This window comes from Mytilus californianus, unplaced genomic scaffold, assembly GCF_021869535.1.
Source record: "Mytilus californianus isolate M0D057914Y unplaced genomic scaffold, xbMytCali1.0.p SCAF_5, whole genome shotgun sequence".
Lineage (NCBI taxonomy): Eukaryota > Metazoa > Mollusca > Bivalvia > Mytilida > Mytilidae > Mytilus > Mytilus californianus.
Window position 1 is genome coordinate 24004202 of NW_026262701.1, and position 22134 is coordinate 24026335.

The 22134-nt window shown below is 31.8% G+C and overlaps 1 protein-coding gene and 1 long non-coding RNA gene across 3 annotated transcripts in view; both read right to left on the reverse strand.

The window, feature by feature from the left end:
• Window positions 1–6436: 6436 nt before the first annotated feature.
• LOC127703058 (uncharacterized) lies at window positions 6437–11783 on the reverse strand. The gene is made up of 2 exons (XR_007982643.1): window positions 9338–11783; window positions 6437–9251 (listed from the first exon to the last, which is right to left on the reverse strand). It is a non-coding gene; the product is annotated as an uncharacterized LOC127703058 (long non-coding RNA).
• Window positions 11784–12213: 430 nt separating this feature from the next.
• Window positions 12214–22134, reverse strand: part of LOC127703046 (uncharacterized) — a 28498-nt gene continuing 18577 nt past the window's right edge. For both annotated transcript variants that reach the window (XM_052207437.1, XM_052207436.1), the window contains 7 exons: window positions 21688–21770; window positions 21425–21465; window positions 20210–20286; window positions 19244–19324; window positions 18675–18825; window positions 17741–17880; window positions 12214–15171 (listed from right to left, as the gene is read on the reverse strand). In XM_052207437.1, coding sequence (XP_052063397.1) covers window positions 14602–15171; window positions 17741–17880; window positions 18675–18825; window positions 19244–19324; window positions 20210–20286; window positions 21425–21465; window positions 21688–21770 — 1143 coding nt within the window. In that variant the 3' untranslated portion in view covers window positions 12214–14601. The remainder of the gene's footprint in view (window positions 15172–17740; window positions 17881–18674; window positions 18826–19243; window positions 19325–20209; window positions 20287–21424; window positions 21466–21687; window positions 21771–22134) is intronic.

Sequence of the window (22134 nt, forward strand, 5' to 3'; positions counted from 1 at the left end):
CAATCATTAATTTGAGTTTTACTGATCAGTTCTCAGAATGACCTATCATTACATAACTTAGTGTGTTTATGAGAGCACAATATCCTCCACCAAAATAAGGTCACTTTTACCTGCATTTCATGTATCTGGATGATATGTTGTTTTTTGCCTTTGTTTGGTACGTCTGGTGTTATGTATGAGTCAGGTGTTGGTGGTTGATGTGGTCTGTTGCAATGTGTGGTATTTTTGGCGATTCCTGTCATCCCCTTTTTGTCTCGCCTGCGATAAAAGTTGTAGTATGTGAGGCCGGTATTATTATCCCGCAGGGGTGTAAACTATTGGTATAACGCTTTATATTTCAGAAGGTAGATGACCTGGATGCTTCATACCTTGTATGCAGATACCTTATGTTACGATGTTTCCATCAGTCATTATGTCCATTGTCTTTGACCTAATTTTCATGGTACAAGGACTGCTTGTAAGTTTTTTAATTATGTGAATTTCTCACTTATTATGAGCTATAGGATAATAAGTGAGAAATTCACATACTGTGGATTCATTATTATTCGTTGGATATCAATTTTCGTGGGTTTCGTGGGTACAGGTGAACCACGAATTCAAATGTTCAACGAATTACAAATTTTCTATAGGCTTTGTATGCAGAGATTGGCTAAACCACGAAATCAGATATCCACGAAAATGCAAGTTTTTCGCAATCCACGAAAATTGATACCCACGAAAATAAATGAATCCACAGTAACTATAATTGGTATATGGGTTCCTTGCAAAGTCTTCATGTCTGTCAGACAAGGTTCACCTGACCTCTACCTCATTTCATGGATCAGTGATCAATGTTAAAGATAATTGAGTAGGTCCCTTTCTCAGATACTATAAGAAGTAGGTCAACTATATGTGGTGTATGGAATCATTGTAAGGGGTACATGTCAGTCTGGTGGGTTTCATCTGACCTTGACCTCATTTTCATGGTTCATCAGTCAATGTTAAATTTTGTGTTTTGGTCGGTTTTTCAAGTACTATAAGCTGTAGGACAACTATATTTGGTGCATGGAATAATTGTTAGGTGTACATGTCTGTCTGGCTGGTATCATTTGACCTTGACATCATTTTCATGGTTCATTGGTCAATGCTTAATTTTGTGATTTGGTCGGTTTTTATACGACTGCAAAAAAATTTTGCGGTCGTATATTGGTATGACGTTGGCGTCGTCGTCCTCCGAAGACACATTGGTTTTCACACTCTAACTTTAGTTAAAGTGAATAGATCTCTATGAAATTTTACCATAAGGTTCAATACCACAAAAGGAAGGTTGGGATTGATTTTGGGGGTTATGGTACCAACAGTTAAGGAATTAGGGGCCAAAAATAAGCATTTTTGTAACTTCCAAACATAACTTGTGTGTTAGTGTATGGATCTCTCTGACATTGTACCACAAGGTTCCATATCACAAAAGGAATGCTGGGATTGATTTTGGGGGTATTTGCCTCAAAATTTTAGGAATTAGGGGGCAAAATAGGGGCAAAAACAAGCATTTTTTCTAGTTTCATGACAATAACTTGTGTGTAAGTGTATGGATCTTTCTGAAATTGTACTACAAGGTTCCATATCACAAAGGGAAAGCTGGAATTGATTTTGGAGGTAATTGCCCAAAATGTTTAGGAATTAGGGGCCAAAAAGGGTCCAAAAATAAGCATTTTTCTAGTTTCCAGACAAAAACTTGTGTTCAAGTATATGGATCTCTCTGAAATTGTACTGCAAGGTACCATACCACAAAGGGAAGACTGGGATTGATTTTGGGGGTTACTGCCTCAAAATTTTAGGAATTAGGGGCCAAAAAAGGGGAAAGAACAAGCATTTTTCTAGTTTCAGGACAATTACTTGTGTGTAAGTGTATGGATCTTTATGAAATTGTACTACAAGGTTCCATATCACAAAGGGAAAGCTGGGTTTGAGTTTGGGGGTAATTGCCCTAAATGTTTAGGAATTTGGGGCCAAAAAGGGGTAAAAAAACAAGCATTTTTTCTAGTTTCCAGACAATAACTTGTGTTCAAGTGTATGGATCTCTCTGAAATTGTACTGCAAGGTACCATACCACAAAGGGAAGGCTGGGATTGAGTTTGGGGGTGATGAATCATAAGGAGGTTAAAAAAATTGGGGGGGGGGGGGGATTTTTTTTTCTTTAAAATTTTCCATTTTAAATTGGTTATTTCTGATTTATATATCAAATAATAATAATATGGTTTGAATAGGTAAAATTTTTAAGTTCTTAGACCACATTCATTCTGTGTCAGAAACCTATGCTGTGTCAAATATTTAATCACAATCCAAATTCAGTGCTGTATCAAGCTTGAATGATGTGTCCATACTGTTCAGGGTATGACCTCTGTGGTCGTATCAAGCTGCGCCCAGCGGAGCATTTTATTAAGTACTATTAGCAGTAGGTTAACTATATTTGGTGTATGGAATAATTATTAGGTGTACATGTCTGTCTGGCAGGTATAATTTGCCCTTGACCCCATTTTCATGGTTCATTGGTCAATGTTAAGTTTTTGTGTTTTGGTCTATTTTTCAATTACCATAAGCAGGAGGACCACTAATTTTTTACATTAGTGGCTTTTGAATCACTAATGAGTTTATTTCTCTTATACTTTCTGGCATAAACACATGTACATTCAACTGAAATGTCAGCTGAATTAGTTACTTTTCCAAACCAAAGTTACATTTACAATTAGAATAATAAAAGGAGGCCTCTTTTAATCTTTTCACCACGATTGATCTAAAGAGCTTTTATAATGAACCTTGAAAAATGATCTTAATTAAGATCAGATGAACATCTTCATATCATAATGTCTCTTTTAAAGTTACCTAATGTAACTGAGAAAATGACCTAACAACAAACAAGAGGCTGTCAGAGTGACAGCAAACCGGATTTTCCTGCAGAGGTCGAACCCTTAACAGTTGAGCAAGTATGGACACAACATTTAAGCTTAAAACAGCTCTGAATTTGGATTGTGATTGAATATTTGACACAGCATAAGTTTGTGACCCAAAATGAATGTGGTCAAAGAACTGATAAATTTGAAATTGGACATTTACCTATTATGGTCCAATATCCAAAATATAAGTACATTGTTAGAATTAGCATATCAAAGAACCCCAAGAATTCAATTTATATGAAATACTACTTTCTGTTGAAAGGGAAATAACACAAAATTCATATAATAACTCAAATTCATATAATAACATCAACCAGTGATAACTAATCTCCATAAAATTAGATATGATGTAATCACTTAAACATTGTTAGAATCAGCATATCAAAGAACCCCAAGAATTAAAATTTTGATGAAATTAAAGAAAAGTTTATTTTAGGACCCTTTGGACCTGAATGTGGTATTATTTAATTAATAATTAAAATAAATACAGGTTTAGATACAACATTTCAAAGAACCCTATATACAAATGTGTTTTCAATTTATGTTGAAATCAAACAATTTAATTTTGGACCCCCATTTCGACCAACTTGAAAACTGGGCACAAAATAAGTTTTTACAGAATATCAAACAAACCTACCACAAAATTCTTTAAACAATTTACCAAAGAAAAGAAAAAATAAATGTGGATAGTGTCCACATGTGGACACAGATGATGCCCCCGCTTGCATATCATATAGTTATAAAGGGACATAACTGAAGAACGGTAAAAGTGACGCTACCCAAATTTGAACTTGATCTGAGTTTTGTGGTAATAAGCATTGTGTGTAAGTCTCACAACATTTGGTTGAGGCTATCTTAAGTAGAGAACAGAAACTTAAATTTCAGCAATTTTTATTTTATTTGTAAACATGCATAACTCTAGAACGGTTGTGTATAAGTTTTATAACATTTGGTCGAGACAAAGTTAGAGAACAGAAACGAAAAATTCAGCAATTTTTATGTTTATAAAGGGACATAACTCAAGAATGGTAAAAGTGTCACAGCCAAATTTCGTACTTACTCTGTATTATGTAGTAATAAGCAATTTAGCAATTTTTCCATTTATAAAGGGGCATAACTCTAGAACGGTTAAAGTGATGCCACCAAAATTCAAACTTGATCTGAGTTTTGTGGTAATAAGCATTGTGTATAAGTTTCATAACATTTGGTTGAGGCAAACTAAAGTTAGAAAATGGAAACAAAAAATTTGTACTTGATCTTAGTTTTGTGGTAATGAATATTGTGTACAAGTTTCATAACATTTGGTTGAGGCAAACTAAAGTTAGAAAATGGAAACAAAAAATTTGTACTTGATCTTAGTTTTGTGGTAATGAATATTGTGTATAGGTTTCATAATGTTTGGTTGGGGCAAACTTAAGATACAGAATGGAAACTAAAAATTTTGCAATCTTTTGCTTTATAAAGGGGCATTACTCAATAATGGTTAAAGTGACACTACCCAAATTCAACTTGATCTGTGTTTTATCAGTGGAAGACAAAATTAAAGCATTGATTGTAGTTGATTCGACTATAAACATGGACAAAGGAAGATAACTCCAATTTTTGTAAAAATTACTTGATATTTAGAAGAAAACAAAAATTTAGCAATTTTTCCATTTATAAAGGGGCATAACTCTAGAACAGTTGAAGTGATGCCACCAAAATTCAAACTTGATCTGTGTTTTGTGGTAATAAGCATAGTGTATAAGTTTCATAACATTTGGTTGAGGCAAACTTAAGTAAGAGAACGGAAACAAAAAATTTGTACTTGATCTTAGTTTTGTGGTAATGAATATTGTGTATAGGTTTCATAATGTTTGGTTGGGGCAAACTTAAGTTACAGAATGGAAACTAAAAATTTTGCAATCTTTCGATTTATAAAGGGGCATAACTCAATAATGGTTAAAATGACACTTCCCAAATTCAACTTGATCTGTGTTTTATCAATGGAAGACAAAATTAAACATTGCATTGTATAAAGCATTGATTGTAGTTGACTCAACTATAATCACAGACAAAGGAAGATAACTCCAATTTTTGTAAAAATTACTTGATATTTAGAAGAAAATAAAAATTTAGCAATTTTTCCATTTATAAAGGGACATAACTCTAGGACAGTTAAATTGACGCCACCAAAATTTAAACTTGATCTGTGTTTTGTGGTAATAAGCATTGTGTATATGTTTCATAACATTTGGTCGAGGCAAACTAAAGTTAGAGAACAGAAACCAATTTCGGAACGTACGGTGGTGGCATAAAAATTTAAAATTTTATTTATCATTAACACAATGTCTTTTTAAAAATCTATAAAACTTATCTGTAATTATCTTCAAAATGTCTAATAATGAACAGTAAATTCCTAACTTTATTTATACAGTCCTATATAGCTTATAATCATCAACACTTGGGAAAAAGAAAATTTTCAAATAAATCTGTCAATCCAATCATAAGACATATATACCAAATGCTCTGTTATCTATCAACAGGTGAAAATTAGTCATGTTAGTGTAATCAAACTTTATATATATAATTAAGCATTTCTGTTCAAAGAGAAATAACTCAATCACATAATAGTACCATTTTTTATTATTAAAAAGGGCGATAACTCAACAATGAGAAAAGCTAAAATCATAAAAATTGTTCTTGACCTTCATTTAGTCACAGGAAACAACATATCTTAATTTGAAAAAATTTCGTCAAAGCGTTTTCCTGTTATTAAAGAGACACTGTTTGGCAGCCGCCCGTCCGCCTGCCCGCCGTACATCCCCAAATCAATAACCCATATTTCCTTCGAAAATCTGGTTAAAAACTTAACATAAATCAATGGTTTGAACCATTGATTGTGAACGCAACTCCTAAGAGATCATTTGACAGAAAGGCTCTCATACTTGGTAGCATTGTTTGCCATCATGTGTAGATGACCATTATATTATCTCATTTTGTTTTGACCATTTTTATGGGAGTTATTGGACTTTAACTATAAATTAATTATTGTACCACAATGACACATTGTAACACACAATTTAATTCCTCACTTATACAGGGCAAGGGATATTTCACTACAGCCTAACAATCTTGTTCATATTGATTTTCTATTTTTCTGTATAACTGCGCCGCATTTTTGCGCCTGTCCCAAGTCAGGAGCCTCTGACCTTTGTTTGTCTTGTATGTCTTTTTTTAATTTTAGTTCATTTATATGTTTCAGAGTTTAGTGTGACATCCATTTTCACTGAACTAGTACACATTTTTGTTTAGGGGCCAGCTGAAGCCCACCTCCGGGTGCAGGATTTTCTTGCTGTGTTGAAGACCTATTGGTGGCCTTGGGCTGTTTTCTGCTCTTTGGTCGGGTTGTTGTCTTTTTGACACATTCCCCATTTCCATTCTCAATTTTAAACCAAGTATACTTTGACAGTATATTTCAATACCAGAAGTTTTTTTAAAAGAAGAAAAAGAAGAACAAATACTGAAAGATATCAATTTTTATGTTTGATTTTTTTAACAATTAAACATCATTTTCTGGTTTTACAAACAATATGGGCAAGTCAAATGATTACAATTTAATAACCAATTTACCAAATAACATTTTCTTATATAATCTTCCAACTTACATTTGGTTTTAATTATTTGTAAATACATCTTTTAAGAATATTTGAAGATATTTAAAATATAAAACATAGTGATTTTTCTAAAACATTTTTTTTATTACCACCACAATAAAACAATAGATTTTGTGTTAACAAATACTATTCTAATCACCATGCCACTGTGGAATGTTATGCCACAATTCTATCCTTCCTATATAATATTAAGAACAGGAGGTAGGTATGTTAATTGAACTCCCCACCACCCCCCCCCCCCCCCCCATCAGAGAACCAGTATTGTATAAAACTGTTACTATTTTTTCAAGTGTCAAATGTATTTATACCAAAGACCTTAGTAACCTTTTATATGAATAATGACTAAAAAAGAAAATTCAACTGCAGTTCCTATACTTTTAAAATGTAAAACAAAACAAAAACTGATTCAAATTGTTTAGAATAATTTAGCCAAAAAAGGGAAATAATATTTTAGGAAATTATACAAAATATATCTTTTTTAAGTATAAAAAACTACAGGCTCTCAAGAGCCTGTGTCGCTCACCTGTATCTAAGTTTGTTTTGGAAATCATGTAAAATAAGGTTTAAATCATAATAAATAGTTTTAGATACCCTAATAATGATTGCGCATGAGGCAAATTGGTTTAATTTGGCCCAGTAGTTAAATTAAAAGCAGGTCATCTCACTAGTAACTAGACTAACAATAGTTACTGAAGACCCCTTATCATTATTTAAATTTTTTTTTCAAGTTGTGAACATTTGAAATTGTTTTTTTTACATTTTTCCCTTAGACTTCTAAAGTAAATCCCTATGTTCTATTTTTAGCCATTGCCGCCATGTTGTTTGGATGGCAGGGTCATTTTTCAATCAAGATACCCTATTGAATATTGTGGCTAAGTTTAGTTCTATTTTGGCCTAATAGATTAAGTGGAGAAGATTTTTGTAAAAGATTACAAAAATTTACGAAAAAAATTGTTAAAAATTTGACTATAAAGGGCAATAACTCCTTAAGGGGTCAATTGAAAATTTGGTCATATTGACTTATTTGTAGATTGTACTTTGCTGAACATTATTATTGCTGTTTACAGTTTATCTATCTATAATAATATTTAAGATAATAACCCAAAACTGCAAAATTTCCATAAAATTACCAATTCAGGGGCAGCAACCCAACAACGGCTTGTCTGATTCATCTGAAAATTTCAGGGCAGATAATTCTAAAACTGATGAACATTTTTACCCATGTCAGATTTGATCTTAATGCTTTAGTTTCAGAGATATAAGCCAAAAACTGCATTTTACCCCTATGTTCTATTTTTAGCCATGTCTGCCATGTTGGTTTGCAGGCCGGGTCATCGAACACATTTTTTAAACTAGATACCCTAATGATGATTGTGGCCAAGTTTTGTTAAATTTGGCTCAGTAGTTTCAGAGGAGAAGATTTTTGTAAAAGTTAACGACGACGACGGACGACTGACACCAAGTGATGAGAAAAGCTCACTTGGCCCTTCAGGCTAGGTGAGCTAAAAAGCAACTTTTCTATACCATTGTTTTTGTTATCAACCTTTTTTGAGTGTGCAAAATGTTTGATACTTAATTTCAAGCTTATGGGGTTAAATTAATTTTCACACCCCCTTTATGCGACCTATGCAAAATCCTGCAAGGTTTACTGTTATTTCAACTCAGAAAATTTCATCCTCACTTAACTGGTCCTAAAAAAATCAGCATATGCTTCATTGAACATAAGAGAAAAGTTAATTGGTATTGGAGAAGATACTTCCTACAGGAATAATGGTACAGCCAAAGTTGGAGGGAGTGAAAGAAACAGCAAACAAATCTATTCTTAAGTCTTACCTTAAATTTGGGATTAGTTTTGTTCAGCTCATTGTTTATTCTCCCCATGGAACGCATGGTACAAAAATGACCTAAAAAAATGTTACTATTTACATGTACTTGTGTTTATAGAGATATATTTATTTCTGTATTATTTTAGGCTATACTATATTGGATTTTATATTTGAGACTACCAACTGTAGGCTTGTATTGAGAAATTTTTATGTTGGAAAGTATTAACGGGATGAACTCTAGGCTTTTTTTTGTTTTTTTTATATTGGAAACAACCAACCCTAGGCTTGTATTAAAGGAATCTTCATATTGTAAACTACCAATCCTATCCTGATGTTAGTGGATTTTTATATTGGAACTACCAACCCTGGCCTGATGTTAGTGGATTTTTATATTGGAACTACCAACCCTGGCCTGATAACAGTGGATTTTTAAATTGGAAACTCCCAACCCTAGTCTGATGTTAGTGGATTTTTATATTGGAAACTAACAACCCTAGCCTGATGTTAGCGGATTTTCACATTGGAAACTACCAACCCTAGCTTGATATTAGGGTATTTTTAAATTGGAAACTACCAATCCTAGCCTGATGTCAGTGGATTTTTATATTGGAAACTAACAACCCTAGCCTGATATTAGCGGATTTTTATATTGGAAACAAACAACCCTAGCATAATATAAGCGGATTTTTATATTGGAAACTACCAATCCTAGCCTGATATTAGTGGATTTCTATATTGGAAACTACCAACCCTAGTCTGATATTAGTGGATTTCTATATTGGAAACTACCAACCCTAGCCTGATATTAGTGGATTTCTATATTGGAAACTACCAACCTTAGCTTGATATTAGCGGATTTTTATATTGGAAACTCCCAACCCTATGTTGGTATTGGTTGATTTATATATTGGAAACTACCAACCCTAGCCTGATATTAGCAGATTTTCGTATTGGAATCTCCCAACCCTTGCCTTATATTACTGAATTTCTATATTGGAAACTACCAACCCTAGCCTGATATTAGTGGATTTCTATATTGGAAACTACCAACCCTAGCCTGATATTAGCAGATTTTTATATTGGAAACTCCCAACCCCATGTTGGTATTGGTTGATTTTTATATTGGAAACTACCAACCCTAGCCTGATATTAGCGGATTTTTATATTGGAAACTCCCAATCCTATGTTGGTATTGGTTGATTTTTATATTGGAAACTACAAACCCTAGCCTGATATTAGCGGATTTTTAAATTGGAAACTCCCAATCCTATGTTGGTATTGGTTGATTTTTATATTGGAACTACCAACCCTAGCCTTATATAGTGGATTTTCAAACTGGCAACTCCCAACCCTAGCCTGATATTAATGTATTTTAATATATTTGAAACTAACAACCCTGGCCTGGCACTTGTGTATTTTTATATTGGAAACTCCCAACCCTAGCCTGATATTTGTGTATTTTTATATTGGAAACTACCAACCCTGGCCTGGTATTAGGAGATTTTCGTATTTGAAACTACCAATCCTAGCCTGATATTAGTGGATTTTTATATTGGAAACTACCAACCCTAGCTTGACATTATTGTATTTTTATATATTAGAAACTACCAACCCTGGCCTGGTATTTGTGGATTTTTATATTTGAAACTAACAACCCTAGTTCATTAGTGGATTCTTAAATTGTTGACTACCATTGATTTTTATATTGGAAACTATATACCTAGGCTAGTACTGGTGGATTCACATATTGTAAACTACCGACCCTTGCATGATATAAGTGAATTACCAACCCTAGGTTGGTATTGGCAGATTTTTATATTGGAAACTATCAACCATAGGCTTGTATTGATTACCTTTAAGAGAAGAAAAAACTATCAAACTAAGGCAGCTACTGGTTAATTTAAATATATAAATCAATCAAACATAGGCTGGTATTGGTTAATTTTAATACTGGAAACTATCAACCATAGGCTGGTTTTAGTTAATATATAATTAATTTTTATCCTAATATTTACATAAAGATTCTACAACTCCATATTTATCGAGATTATTAAATTTTCAAAATTTAAAAGGAGAGGCTTATTGAATTTAATAATGAGAGTGGATACATATTTTAATCAATGGGAAAACGTAGAATCCTTTCTCTAATGAAGCAATGGAAAATACAATGTGCAATATTGTTTACCATACATTTTTGTAGTCACATGGTTTAAGAACAAAATTACTGACTTTTTTCATGTACAAAAGTAAGCTACATGTATTCTTCAAAATGGATGTGCGAATAGTATAATGTTAGCATGATAATATCATGCAAATCACTTAGATAAATGTCATATATGAATTAAATAACAATTATAAAGCATACATGTATTCCAAAATTATAAAGTGGAAATAAAATGTTCCAGATGTTTTTAGACTGAATAAACTACAATGTTACATATTATCAACAAACTAAAAGCCCATTTTACAACAAACAATGATTGTTACTAGCACCATACCTACTTTTTTTTAGCACCATTTAAATTACTTATAATTAAACATATTATTTTCTGGAATTGCCCTTTCAGTTATTATTATGCAGTGTTAAAAAAAAACACATGTTACAGGGCACTATAATGTAAATTGTCAACAAAAAAAAAATGCAAGAGCACCAACATGGAAAGTGTATCAACAAACACGTGATCACTATAATGCCAAGTCAACAAAAACATGTCACCACTATAATGCCCAAGTGTATACATGTTTTATTACCAATATATTGTAAATGGTAATGAACAAAAAATAGCCATCTATCTGCAAAGTGTCAACAAAAATATATACAGCTGAATAAAGAGTAATAACAATATTGAAAATTAATAAAAACAGAATAGCATCACAACCAATACTTTCAATGTTAATTCAAACAAAACAAAGTATGGATTGAATATGTATATTGATACCACAACCTCTGTATCTAAATTCACACTAAGTAACATTATAACAGTTTGAGTATTTGATCAGGATATAATTAAATGCCAAAATTCTTAATGAGCCATGACTTTATGTAGATAATGCCAAAATTCTTAACGAGCAATGACTTCATGTAGATAAACATTATTTTACTGAATATGTATGAAGGTCTTCGTTTTTAAATATATTGCTTAATATGTATTTTGGTATTAAATAAATGATTTGGAAAAACATAAACATTAATATGAAATTACAACTGCTTTAAAAATTTGTTTAATAATCAAAAGATGTTGCTTATGAATACACTCAAATTTTAGATTTATCAGGAAGGAAGCCTTTGCACAAATCATTTCAATTCTAGAAAAAAATCTTTCAATAAAATATTTAAAATCGCAAATGAACCAATTTTTCACTATTATGTATAATATGGTAAAAAAAGAGTAGGCAACCTTACTATTCATCATATTTCCTCAAGTTTTTATCTATTAATTAGTTAATAGTAATATAAAATAATCTAGACACTTCAGTGCGGTACGTTCTGCTTTCCCTACGACTTTAAAATCATGTCAAAATTAAAATATATTAAATTGACTGAAAATGGCAATTCTGCTTATAGTCTTTTAGCAAATCTTAATTTTGAGCCTCAGTCTTACACAAATAGATCTTAAACTCACATTATTATCTACATAACTGTATATAACATCTTACAGCAAAACATCTTTTTCGTTATTGCTGTTGCTCATATCTAATTATTATTCAAAAGACCACCAAAAAAAATGAGGTAATTTTGGCAACTTTTCATTAAATAAATGATTTGAAGCTTAAGCTATAAAACGAATAAAAAAAGACGAAATAAAAAACTAGAGGCTCTCAAGAGCCTGTGTCGCTCACCTGTATTTACTGATGCTTTGGAAATCATGTAAAATAAGGTTAAAATCATAATTAATAGTATTAGATATTAGATATTATAATGATATCTAAGATAATAACAAAAAACTGCAAAATTTTTGTAAAATTACTAACTCAGGGGCAGCAACCCAACAACGGGTTGTCGGATTCGTCTGAAAATTTCAGGGCAGATAAATCTACATCTGATGAACATTTTTGCCACCTGTCAGATTTGCTCTAAATGCTTTAGTTTCAGAGATATAAACCAAAAACTGCATTTTACCCCTATGTTCTATTTTTAACCAAGTCGGCCATGATGGTTGGAAGGCGGGGTCATCAGACAAATTTTTTAAACTAGATACCCTTATAATGATTATGGCCAAGTATGGTTAAATTTGTTTCAGTAGTTTCAGAGAAGAAGATTTTTGTAAAAGATTACAAAAATTTACAAAAAATTGTTAAAAATTGACTATTAAGGACAATAACTCCTAGAGGGGTTGACTGACAATTTTGGTCATGACAACTTATTTGTAGATCTTACTTTGCTGAACATTATTGCTGTTTACAGTTTATCTCTATCTATAATAATATTCAAGTTAATAACCAAAAACTGCAAAATTTCTTTAAATTTACCAATTCAGGGGCAGCAACCCAACAACAGGTTGTCAGATTTGTCTGAAAATTTCAGAGCAGATAGATCTTGACCTGATAATCAGTTTTACCCTATGTCAGATTTACTCTAAATGCTTTGGTTTCAGAGATATAAGCCAAAATCTACATTTTACCCCTATGTTCTATTTTTAGCCATGGTGGCCATCTTGGTTGGTTGGTGGGGTCATCGGACACATTTTTTAAAACTAGATACCCTAATGATGATTGTGGCCAAGTTTGGTTAAATTTGGCCCAGTGGTTTCAGAGGAGAAGATTTTTGTAAAAAGCTAACGACGACGGACGACGGACGCCAAGTGATGAGAAAAGCTCACTTGGCCCTTTGGGCCAGGTGAGCTAAAAATATTAAATACTGATTATTTGACTGCTTGTTACCAGTCTTGGTGATAAGTGTTAATGTAAATTTTGTATGAATTCCTCGAGTATTGAATGAACCCCATAATTATCCATGTGGTTTTTTTTCATTTTTAATCTGTTCTTTAATTTTGACAGAACCAAAGTTAATATACCATGAAATGCTGAAGAATGCATCTATAAAAATCATCTAACACTCTATAGTCAATGGTTATTGAAAAAAATGAATATACAAATATACAGCATAAGACTAATGAGAAATGAATAAGACACAGTTGACAGTTGTTGATTATACCAGTGATGATTATAATGTATCACAGTTATATAAATCACTTGCTTGTTTTTAACCTGATTACCTGATTCTTTATCTTTTATATACAGCATGTAAGTATACATCAACTTTTAGATTATAATAAATGTATTTTTTCTTCTGTTATGGAACATTCTTCCTATCATATCTGACATATATCTATAATAGTTGTGATATTCCTACAAGGATGTCATATCTTACAAAAATCATTTCTTCAGTGTTGATGTTTAAAATAAAATCTAATGCCCTTTTAAAATAAAAACTTTTTGCTTTCAATATGAATAAATGAAAAAAAATATAAATCTGAATTATTAACAGCATCAACAAAGTGAACTGACTAGAATGAATATAAACTATTTTCACTACAATATTGATATAGTTATTATTTGTGATATATTTTTTATTTGATTAAATATGAATTGGTTATTCTTCTTCCTCAAAAATCTTCAGTAATACAAAGTTAATGCCATCAGAAATGTATCACAGTTTAATAATAAAAAAAAACAAAACAATCACTTGAAAAGTTTTTACAATTGCAATATTAGGTTTGTCAAATTAAAAAATTCTTCAGACTTCGCACACCAAAATACAGATACCCTGACATGTACATGTATGTGTATAAGATCTACATAACTACATTTTACACCCTTTATACAGAACTTATACTGCTGTGAATTACAAAAGCCTGAAAACAGACAACTGAACACATTGCAACAATTGATTGTGTAAAATATGAGAAGTCTTTGAGCGTAGTTTTATATTGCATGTGCACAAAACTTTTGACCTCTAATTTCAAAACAAAGATGAAATGCCCAAACCATTTGACTAAAAAGACAAATGAGAAATGCCATAATTCTTTGATATCATTTCATGACAATGGTGAATTCCTTAAATCATAAACTTATCATAGGTCAAAATCACCAGAACCTTTGATTGTATTTCAAGACAAAGTTGAAATTACAATAAAGCAAAATGTTTGTAAAGATGGATTTTCTAGAAACTACATTTCCCATAATTCAACTGGTTAGTCCACTAGTATACATGCCACTGTTGTTATTGGGAGAACCAAATCCTTTCCTTTGTCCTATATGTTTGTTATCCTGGTTGCCAAACTTATTGTTCTCTGGCTGACTTATCTGTTTATCACTTGGAGAACCAAAACTAGTTCTGTTGTTGTTAGAAATGTTTTCCTTTGATTCACGGTTTCCATTAGATGATATAGCTTTATTAAATCCATTACTGATATCCCTCGATCCAAATCCTTCTTTCTTTGAAAAGCCATTTCGGTGTCCATTGATTGTAAAACTATTTGAATCTCCTTCAGGACAACTAAATGCTCTCATTAGAGAAGGAGTTCCATATCCAGTTGTGTTTTTCTGACTGTCCCCTATTTCCTCTCTAGAACTGTTGGAATCAGTATCGGAATCTCCAGATGGACAACTGAAACCTCGTCTAAGAAAATTTGAATTAAATCCATGCTTGCCATTGTCAACTGAACTGGTATCATGTTTAGACAAACCTCTTATAGGACAACTCCAACTGTAATCTTTAACTGGTAAACTGTCCTTGTGGAAATAAGTGTCAACCTAAAGAACACATTAGATTGTAAAAACCAGAAAAAAAAAAGTGTAATTATAAGAATTGTATATTGCTGGTAATTGATGCCTAATGCCATAAATAACATAATAAAATCAACTTTTTTTAATGTATCTGAAACATAATCAAAATTGCAACCAAGGGAGTAGAGCTTCTAACCCCAATTAACGGCCCTGTAAAGGTGAATTTTTAAACTTAGTTGTTTGAGTAAATCTAATGCATATGTATTACTCAATGTATTATTTTTGAAAGTATGATAAAAAAAAATCGTATGTTTGCTTCATATATTATAAATATATTAGCCTGAAATAGGAAAAGATTTGATTTAGTTAATTTTTCCTGAAATTGTCACTTTATTTCATGATTTCATATGTGGTGCTACCCCTTGCCCATTGAAATTTTGGTTAAAAAATAAAGAATATGGTATATAAAGAATATTTTTAGTAATAATATTTGTGGGCGAGGGGTGGCGCCACTGTTATTTGTGCCAAAAAATGACATTAATTTTGCCAAATTATGCTAAAAATCTGGTGTTAATGAAAGTCACCTACATATATGACATCACAAATACATCAGTAATGACACAATTGGTGAACATCTTCTCTCACTGAAACAATTGGACATTTTAACATACATTTTCATCAAGTTTTCACAACAGTATCGCAGTTTAAAATAAAGGGAGAATGTGTCCCCATGAACACAGATGATGCCCAGCATGCATACAACATTATAAAGGGACGTAACTCAAGAACAATAAAAGTGACGCTACCCAAATTTGTACTTGATCTTAGTTTTGTGGTAATAAGTATTGTGTATAGGTTTAATGTTTGGTTGGGGCAAACTTAAGTTACAGAACGGAAACTAAAAATTTTGCAATTTTTACGATTTATAAAGGGGCATAACTCAATAATGGTTAAAGTGACACTACCCAAATTCAACTTGATCTGTGTTTTATCAGTGGAAGGCAAAATTAAACATTGCATTGTATAAAGCATTGATTGTAGTTGATTCAACTATAATCATGGACAAAGGAAGATAACTCCAATTTTAAAAATTACTTGAACAATGACATCATTGATATTTTTGAAAAAAAATGAAAAATTTGTAAAGGGGCATAACTCTAGAACAGTACAAGTGATGCCACAAAAATTCAAACTTGATCTGTGTATTGCGATAATAAGCATTGTGTATAAGTTTCATAACATTTGGTTGAGGCAAAATTAAGTTAAGAGAACGGAAACCAATTTTGGGATGTACGGACGTATGTACGTCGTACCGTATGGACAGATGGACAAGGGTAAAACTTAATGCCCCCACTGATTCGGCAGGGTCATAAAAATTTGATTTTTAGAGCCAAAATTATTGGTTAGTGAATCAACTCCTGTATTAGTTATTCAAAATAAATCAAAACAAAAATTATGAGATATAAACTTAAAATGCTTTTATCTTGTAAGTTTTTATTTTGTTTATTTGCTTAAAGCTTAATATGCGGTATGGGTTTTGATCATAGTGATGAAGGCTATGCTGTGACCTATTAGTTGTTAACTTTTAATTCATTTGGTCTCTAGTGGAGAGTTGTCTCATTAGCAATCCTACCACATCTTCTCATCTTCATATTTATTCCTATTTTCACACACTACTGCTATATGACAAAGTGAGAATATGAGTGCACTACTGAAATGTCTTGCCGTTTTTACCGATTATGAATGAATTCATGTTTGAAGTCTAGCGAAAACGTTGGCCAATGAACAATGAAAATAAAATTTATGCATGCTCGAAATAAGTTTATAGAAATAGAATTTGTAGTCTACGACACAAAATGCTTTTTCTTTAATAATTTTTAGGATGAATGGATTGCTGTTTAACGTCGAGTGGCAAATTAAATGCATATTCAGGACGAGAAAATGATAATATATGAATATAAACCCTGCTTTAGACTTCACAGACACGCTGAGCTGGATTGTAACGTGCTAGTTCACAAGGTAATAGTCTGTAGGAAGACATGTAACCCTTCCTCGGTCACATTATTCTGACTCCCAGCCGACCAGTCTTTGTTTTTACTCCTAAATGAAGCATGTGTAGCGGAGAAGAAACAAGTGAAACTGCGAGATACTGCTCATTGATGATACCTCCACTCAAAAATTTCGGTTAACAGGAAGTTGTTGAGTGATGAATCTGAAAACGCATCACACGCTATAGCTGACTTATATAAACCCTGAAACCAAATTTCAGAAATCCTTATAATGTAGTTTCTGAGAAATCTGAGACAACAAATATTCATGGGACGGATGGACTGACGGATGGACGGATGGATGGACGGACAGACGGACAGACAGAGGTAAAACAGTATACCCCCACTTTTTAAAAGCAGGGGTATAAATATTTTTAAATTATTATGTGGCTGGAAAGATTGCTTGATACCTTAGCCTAATGGGCAATCTGTAAAAATTAACATGTCCAAAATTATGGAAAAATATCCTGAAACATAAGAAAGTCACAAGGTAATCATTAAATATTTATTTTCACATCACCTTAGAAACTGATGGTGTGTCTACTAACCTGTGTAAAGCAAACATCAGGGAAAACTTTACTTAGATAGGATAACTCTGCTGGACATTTCTTTGAAAGGGGAGATAATGCTAAATACAATAATTCCTCTCTATCGTATGACTGTGGTAACTTTGTCTTCTCATGGTCATCTAAAAAAGAAAATTCTGATAAAACAAGAATGCAAGAGCTATTGTAGTAAGAGCCCTTTATGTCAGTACTTTATCTCTATTACTCATTCCCCCACTTGTAATTTAAAGAATCAGAAAACTAGAAATAGTTGACTGACAGATTGATTAAAGTTACAACTCATGGTTGTCCAGCTGCTGGTCATATATGTAAGTAATTCTACTTCACAAGTAGACAATATGATAATTGTTAAAAAAATGAAACTTTCTCTGGGTAAGTTGATCAACTATATGGAGAGTATGAGATATCTTGGGTTCCATTTCCTGATCAGACATTGGTTTGGGTATTTGTTTCTTGTGTGTTGAGAATGCTGAATTCAGGAGTAAGAGCCATGACTTTCAGGGTTGGCTTGAAAATAATAAACCAGTAACCTTGTGTGTTAGCTCATTAAAATCATTTAAAAGATTTCCATGCAGCCTCAACCAACCACCTTACAAATATACCACTTATAAAGTTTCAAAATGTTTCACCTTTTAGTTTCAGCAGAAAAGATTTATAAAATTGGCCAATCACAGTCAATGATTGCCCCCGACTGCCTTTCTTTAGAAAATGTAATTTCGCATCGAGTTTCTATAGCAACAATGTGCTTTCGGTGCCAACTTGTTTGCCACAGATCAGTCTCCATCCATTAAGAGATGACTCTTTATATGAAAGACTTTTGGAATTGGACAACAGGAATAAGATGGTTTCAGGTAGGGGATCTTCCATACCTCATTCAATGTCTTTTAAAATGCATGAAATCTATACTACAACATACCATAATCAGCTACATACATTGCACTATTGTAAACTTTGAACATTGCCCTCCTTCCTTTAGCAGAGTGCATCCCATCAGGCAATGTTTTCTCCACTTCCTTTACCAGTTTATCGCTAGTTCCTGGTCCTATTGGCTGTCTCATCACATTATTCTATAATTAGATTAAAGTCCATATCAATACATGTTAATGGTAGTATGTTTTATATTTAATGATTTTTAGACATTTTATCAATAATTTCTCAATGTCAGGATTAAATCATAAGTGTAGGTGCATAAAGGGCATTGTTTGTCTATTTTATAAAGTGGTAAACATTTTAATGTTGTGATAAAATGCTTCATAACGTTCAACCTCTAAACAGTAAGGTCTTTCATATGTTAGGAATATTAATCAATATTTTTCTTAAAAAGAGGCCAAAATCTAACTATAGATGATATCTTGAACCTTCTGTACTGTCTTGTTTCAACAGCAAATAGTTATCCTGAATAGCTTTAGGAATTTTTGTTTATCTATTAATTATAAATATGTTAATTGCAGTCTTAAACCATGGTTTGTCAATTTCACAACATACCTTCGATTTATTTTTTTTGTTTTCTTTCTCTTCAAGAGTCTTCCCATTTTTCAAAAATTTCTGTAATAACGCTGCAGCAGCCTGTAATTTAAAAAAAAATATATACTTTTTATTTTGGTCTTGGAGTTTTGGATAAATATTTTTAAAAGTAACCAAACATCTAGTAACAGTAATGTTACACACAACGTTTTCTCTCTCAAAATTTCAAGGTCTAAGATATAACTATTGAAAAGAAAGGACTTTCCAGTAAGTTTATTATTGAAAAAATCCTCACATAATTGTTCATATATGAATTTTCACAAGTAAATGAAACCAGCATAAATAAGGATCACTAAAGCCATGAATAATCTGTTCTACAAAAAGGCGTCTTGAAGCAAACTATATTCATAAGGGCTGTTCCATTGAAACATACATGGTAGCCAGGGAAGACACTTTGAAAATGGTATAACCATCTGTAGAGATCACTTTAATTTTCAGTTTTTAAAATTATTTGACACCAACAGCCAGTTTAGATTTTGAATTGACTTCCCTTTGTCTCATGTATATTTCTATGGAATAGCCCTTACTACTTATTAGACTGTTCATTAAATGACTAATAAAATTGAAATATTTAGTATATATAAACCTGTACTTAATTTAGATGGAACTGTCCACAATAGGTTAAACATTAACATCATTACAAATTTCAAAATTCATGAATCCACAAACGGCTGTATTAAACCTATGGTGACCTATAGTTGATTATGTCTATTTGTTCTCTGGTGGAGAGTTGTCTCATTGGCAATCATACCACATCTTCATATTTTTATATACATATCATTTTTTTTAATTTCTATGCTGACTTTCCATATACATGTAGTATCACAAGACAGTAACTTCTAATATAAACTGTGCACCATTTCAATGAATAATCCAGAATATTGTTTTCATATTTCTTGAAAGCTAATCAATAAAGTTAAGAAATACCTTGACAAATTCTTCGTCTTCCCCTACTATTTTCAGTCCCTTGACAGCTTCAATAACACTCTGTGGACTTGGTGATCCTGCAAACAATGTTAACCTTTGTTTTACCAATATGTGATTAAAAAATAAACAGAGATATGTCTCGCCTGTCTGCAGAAAAAATAGAAAAAAGACAATCTGATGGACAGCAACATTGCAACAATTCAAAGTTGCTGGCCCATGACCTAGGTGGCAGGGCCTTGAAATAGTCATCAAATTATTTGTACTGATAGTAATGCAACTTTATAGAAAACATCATTGATATATCACAAGCAGTTCCCATCAAACTGTCTTAAGCAGAAAACAACAACTGTTGACACATCCTCAGCCATTGCCGCCAGAAAAGCAGTACCTGTTTAGCTTTCTGTGACTTTGGTCACAGGCAAGACAAAAAATTGAACCAGTAATTTATTTTTCATGAGAAAATATACATCAGTAGGAGATTAAAAAATTTTTAATTGACCATGAATAAGAAACAAAGATTGAAATTTTGAAGGTCTTCAGAGAATCAGAGACACATTGTATGTAAAATCATTAATAACTTCATGACCAGTAACAATGATAAAATATGAAACCCCTTGTTTTTTGATAATTTCATTATGATAAATTTTAGCGATGTTTTTATAATTGTAAAAAATGCAACAGGATATATATTGCAAAAATAATAACCCACAATTCAAATTTTGATCTTGTTATTTGTATGCAGCCTTTCTTAATATTTATATCTCATGTGTTTGTCCTTTGTTTAACAATCCAATTATTATTCAAACAGAAATTTCTGAATTTACTGTATACAAGATAAAACTCATTGCTTTTTTTCCTAAATTAACATTAACAATAAAAGGTATTTACCAAATTCATTAAAAAATATTATATAATATAATATGAAGAGCAAATGTAAAATATTTGAAATCTTGCTAACATAAAAATTTGATAATGTATTACAAATAAAGACTGACATTGGCAAGTAAGTATTCAAATACAACATAGCTTTCTCAATTCCAATGGAGATAGTTATTGTTTGTTTAATTTACTTCTGAATGTAGAGAAAACATTTCCTGTGTGTTGAATCTGGGGATGACATATTCTGATGTGTAAGTAAACAGTGAATTTTACCCACTCTAAAATTTTTCACATATTCTCTGATGACAGACTATGGAAAAAATACATGTTACTTACTTTCTTTCTCTCCATCATTAGTTTTATTGCACTGTGACCAACTGAAATCAAAAATGTTAAAGAAAAAAATTATGATAAGAAAATTTTAAACAATACATAGAAGACAGTATCTTGGTTTAGTTCTTTCTGTATGGAATTTTTAAGTAAATCCCTTAATTTTATTGGAACGTTTAAAAAAAATATTTGGATCTAACTGTAAAATATTAATACAAACTGTTTGATTGTTCCTTCAATAGTTTTGCCTCCATATTTTTAAAACTTACATTTCATTGGTTAAATCATCTTCAAAAGCTTCTTCTGTATCCCATAGAACTTGGTCTTCTACATCTATGCCAGAATCCACACTCTATAAACAATTGTTGTCATTAGATTTCATTTGTGGAAACTTTGGTAAAATCTGATACTAATACTGTTATAAATAAAATAGTACAGTTGTGTTTTTTAAATATAAGTACCAAAACATGAGTTAAATTAACACAAAGTTTGAATAATGTGGTTTGATAACTATAAAAGTACATTTATATTCATCAACAAAAATGAATAAGCTCCACACATGCAAAACCTGAAATAAAATAATTCAAATCTGTCTGAAATTGGACAATCTACCCCATTTTAATTTTGTCCTAATTAAGCAGCTTGTCCTGACATACTAATACATATTCTAATATGACGTGCTTCTTTCGCTTTGTAAACAACACCGTGATAAAATT